The 4901-nt window shown below is 43.1% G+C and overlaps 1 protein-coding gene across 1 annotated transcript in view; it reads left to right on the top strand.

Moving 5' to 3' along the window:
• The first annotated feature begins 2412 nt into the window (after positions 1 to 2412).
• The window catches only part of LOC143103482 (tripartite motif-containing protein 16-like), a 17642-nt gene continuing 15153 nt past the window's right edge, over positions 2413 to 4901 (top strand). Inside the window, exons 1-4 of the mRNA XM_076267262.1 lie at positions 2413 to 3229; positions 3718 to 3813; positions 4133 to 4366; positions 4811 to 4901. The exon at positions 4811 to 4901 is cut by the window's right edge and continues 72 nt beyond it. Of these exons, the coding sequence (XP_076123377.1) occupies positions 2645 to 3229; positions 3718 to 3813; positions 4133 to 4366; positions 4811 to 4901 (1006 nt within the window). The 5' untranslated portion in view covers positions 2413 to 2644. The remainder of the gene's footprint in view (positions 3230 to 3717; positions 3814 to 4132; positions 4367 to 4810) is intronic.

Raw genomic sequence — 4901 nt, forward strand, 5'->3', positions numbered from 1 at the left:
GTGCAGATACAAATAAACAATCTGCACAGGTGTGTCTAGGTGCAGATACAAATAAACAATCTGCACAGGTGTGTCTAGGTGCAGATACAAATAAACTTTGGCCACTTAGTGCCTCTATCACACCTGAACGGCTCACTTATCACTTGTACAGTAATGCACATGCACATGCATTATCGCCAGGCCATTATCACCAGGTTACTTCAAACTCCAAATATCAGGGTATTCATTTTGAGTTTCAAAAACCAAGTCTAACTTTCTCTTCTCATCCTACTGGTCGGCAACCCTCCGGTTTCAAGTCCGAAGCGCTAACCAGTAGGCCACGGCTGCCCCGTTTTACCTGTGGAGCAGATCAACTGCTAAACGTGTAACACACATGCATACAGAAACCAGATGAATATTTCTGCAAGCACCCAAACAAATCAAGCGTCACAAGTGCAGCATTTGGAAGGTATACCTCAGCTGCACACAACCACATACACACACACACACACACACACACACACACACGCACACACAGTACCTCTGTTTTAACCACATATTACTGTAATGCTTTTTGAAATGATGTCTAAGTTGAGTTGTACCTTGATCACCACAGAGATTGTTGGCCCCCTGCCACTTCTGACCTTTGTTACATCATCAGTAACTCCTCTACATCTGCACGCACACACACACACACACACACACACACACACACACACACACACACACACACACACACACACACACACACCTATAAAACACACCATATCTCAACACCTCACATATTAAACATCACACTCATGGGTCTGGCTGCTGGGCCCATGAATCTCTGATCTTGAGGACATCAGACTGAAGCCTTTCAGACATCTCTGGACCACAGCGACCATCACAGCATCTGCACCTCTGGACCTCTGCTGTCACACACATCAGCACACCACACATGAACTATTGGGTGGGAAATGCCTTGATGGGCTCACTAAATGTACACTATGAGCTGTACTAAGATGCTAATGAGATGATATCTTTACACCTTGATGAGAGTATGTTCTATGAATAATCTTTACACCTTGATGAGAGTATATTCTATGAATAATCTTCATGAGACTAGTCAGCCTTTTGTACATGTTTTTTTTGACGACCTTGACTGAACCCTAAAGACCTGCATGCAGAATGCATGTTTTGGATTGGGTCTTACATAATGTGTCTTCTGATGACTTCTGATGGTTTCTTCAACAGTGTTCGTGTTTTATGCGCAAAAAAGATGATGAATGTCTGTGAGACTGATGGCGGTAGGGCTGTAGGGTGGTAGCGCTTGGTGATGAATATTAAAGGAGAATTACAGCAATTTTTCACATAGATCTCTGTTTCTCAAGGTCTGGCTGCAACAACTTGTGCAAGGTAGAACCGATTGTTTGGATTGTTCGGATCATGGATGACACGGCATTCTGTTATCAGCAAAATAATCCGCATTCGAGGTGGTAATGCAGCCCCAAATAAATGAAAACATAATTCAAACTATCTAAGTAAAGTTGTACCCCAACCGCTGAACAACACTTTTAGTAGCAGAGTGTTTAGTGTTATTTTATGTGTTAAAATAAAACGAGTAGCTTCTGGAAAGCTGACTGAGAGCTGTGCAGCATATCAGGGAATCACATCACCACTAGCTGGCCATCAGTACTATAAGCCCAGATGTCTCTGCTGTTAGTTGTGCTGTTCAATCATCAGTGGAGTTATTCTGGAACACTGGCATACTTTCTCTTGGGAACACAGCACACCAGTAATCATGTACACCATTCAAACTAACATAACACACTTGTGTTGAAAGCCCCCCCCCCCTGCCTGTGCACTGAGAGGAAAAGAGGAGACAGGGGGACACAGTCAGTCACACATCAGGGGGTCTTAACATAAACTAACCCCCAATATAAGTCTCTTCATATCACATCACATTTGATCAGTATGTGTGTTATTAAATCAGGGCCTTGATTCCCCTTACTGTATATACAAAACAATCTATTAACAGATGAACCTGCAAAACCGGTTTGATGGCTGTGTCTGAAAAGCCAGCCATCTGAGGCATGCTGAAACATGGCTTTTACCAGAACACATGAGTGCTGTTCTCATATCTCCACACCCTCACATGAGCTGTTCTCATATCTCCACACTCTCACATGAGCTGTGTCTAAATCTCTCTCTGCTGTCTCTCTGCTTTGTGATTACAGTCCAATTAAACACACTGGTCTGCTGCCTGGTCATTACTGGATGACCACAGACCAGTGATGCTTTAACACCAGACAAGATGGCGTTCAACACAAAACTGATCTGAACTGCAGAGACTCAGTCAAGACTCCAGAAAACAACTCACCACTGAGATTCACACTGATAACACTGTCCTTAGATTCTCAACACAGAATTTACCTTATAACTGCGCATGATCACAGTGTGTTGAATCCACTTCAGTTCATATCAATCTGATCCAACCCCCTTTTCTAGTCTCTGACTCAGACACACAGGCATCTGATTGGCTTCTCCCTCATCCCCACCCTCCCCCACCTGCCCCACCTGTCCTCCTCCTGAGAGTTCTGATGAAGCAAAACAGAAACGAAACTCAACTCTCACTCTGCTGCTGCTTCTCAGAGTGTGTGTTGGTGTGTGTGAGAGCTAGAAAATGGCGGAGGCGATTTCTCAGGAGGAAGAGTCTTTCACATGTCCAGTGTGTCTGGATCTGCTGAAGGATCCAGTGGGTATTCAGTGTGGACATAATTTCTGTATGAGGTGCATTAAGGGCTGCTGGGATCAGGAGGATGAGAAAGGAGTCTACAGCTGCCCCCTGTGCAAACACACCTTCACTCCCAGACCTGTCCTCTACAAAAACCCTCTGATTGCTGAAATGGTGGAGAAATGTAGGAAGACCAGAATCCAGGCTGCTGCTCCTGCTCAGTGTTCTGCTGGACCTGGAGATGTGGAGTGTGACGTCTGCACTGGGAGAAAACTCAAAGCTGTGAAGTCCTGTTTGGAGTGTCTGGTGTCTTACTGTGAAATCCACTTCAAAGTTCACAATGATGCAAACCCGAGAAAACACTTAGTGGTTGATGCCACAGGCCAGCTACAGGAGAGGATCTGCTATGAACATAAGAAAGTTTTAGAAATATTTTGTCGTACTGATCAGAGTTGTATCTGCTATCTGTGCACGATGGACGAACATAAAGGCCATGACACAGTCACAGCTGCTGCAGAATGGAAAAACAAACAGGTGAGTACTGGAGCTACACTTGTGTCTTCATTTTATTTGGCAGGTCTGATACACAAATAATGTGTTTGTATTTAACAGGAACATTATACTTCTTAAAGTGTACTAGATAGATAGATAAATACTTTATTGATCCCCAAGGGGAAATTCAGGAAATTTCCCCTTGACTGATTTTTTGCACTCTTGTTCTCATTAGATAACTCACAAACCAGGAAATCATTAGCAGGTGCAAAGTGCAAAATGTTGTATAACCTGTTAAACATTGACATGGCAGCATCAACCTGAATGTGATACGGCATAAAGGGTCCAATATAACAGGTTCTGACCGAGATTGATTTGTGTTTAATGCCTTAAACCAGTTCTCCAACTGAAAAGAGTTCATGTTGTTTATATTACCTGTTCATCAACAAATAGCAATGGGCTATTTGTAATCATTGTTTTGATAAATAAATAGGAAGCATAGTTGAGTTTGTCTGTATTTGTATCAACAGAAGCAGTTGGGGCAGACCCAGAGGAGATTCCAGCAGAGAATCCAGGAGAGAGAGAAGGAGCTGCAGGAGCTGAGGAAGGCTGTGGAGACTCTCAAGGTGAGTAGAGAAGATAACAGCAGACTGATGAAGGTTTCAAATGTTACTGTCATTAATATCACAGATCATGGATACCCATGACATCAATACTCAGAATTAGTTTCATCCTTTTGCTTAATGATGCATATAATAGCAGACACATTAGCAGTATCAAGTTCTAATTCCACCTTCTTGGGACAGATTGTAGTGAACCCAGTGAGTAACTGTGTCTCTGCTGCCATCTCTACCGCACACAAAGAACCACTGACACCATGAAACACTTTCAGCTTCACCTCCCTCTGTGTGTCTCCTGCCCTCCTCTTTGTGTGTCTCCTAACAGAGCTCTGCACAGACAGCAGTGGAGGACAGTGAGAGGATCTTTACTGAGATGATCCGCTCCATTGAGAGAAGGCGCTCTGAGGTGACAGAGCTGATCAGAGCTCAGGAGAAGGCTGAGTTGAGTCAGGCTGAAGGACTCCTGAAGCGACTGGAGCAGGAGATTGCTGAGCTGAAGAGGAGAGATGCTGAACTGGAGCAGCTTTCACACACAGAGGATCACATCCATTTCCTAAAGGTAAATTTGATCTGCACTCCTGAAACTAAAATTAGATGTAAAGAATAAGACAAAGTAATGAGTTGATAGTTTATGTGAAATATATGACATGTCCAATCACCAACAGTGTGTAATACAAAATCTATATGTGAGCTGTATGATGTGTGATGAGGTAACTAATAGATTGTATTGATTTACATGCAGAATGTACAGTATATATCTAACATGCACACACACTTAAACACATAATGCATAATTACACACACACTAAACCAACTGATTTAACTCATTATGTCTGCAGCCTTTGGGGGAAACAGCCCGGACTGAATATTCAGGTGATCTGTCTCACCTTTTGTGTTTCTCTCTGCAGAATGTTGTGTCAGTCACTGGTGCTCCTTGCAGTACAGTTACAACCAGCATGACATTCATAATAAACACTCTCAACTTTTATATTTGTCTCTGTAGAACATCCCATCATTCCGATACTCTCCTTGCTCTCCCAGTATGACCATCAACCCAAGTGTCTCTTTTGAGGCTGTGAAGGAATCTGTCTCTG

The sequence above is a fragment of the Alosa pseudoharengus genome, unplaced genomic scaffold, assembly GCF_046254945.1.
Source record: "Alosa pseudoharengus isolate Yale_2024_CS ecotype anadromous, Long Island Sound unplaced genomic scaffold, YU_APseudo_1.1 YU_APseudo_1.1_scf_45, whole genome shotgun sequence".
In the NCBI taxonomy this organism is placed as follows: domain Eukaryota; kingdom Metazoa; phylum Chordata; class Actinopteri; order Clupeiformes; family Clupeidae; genus Alosa; species Alosa pseudoharengus.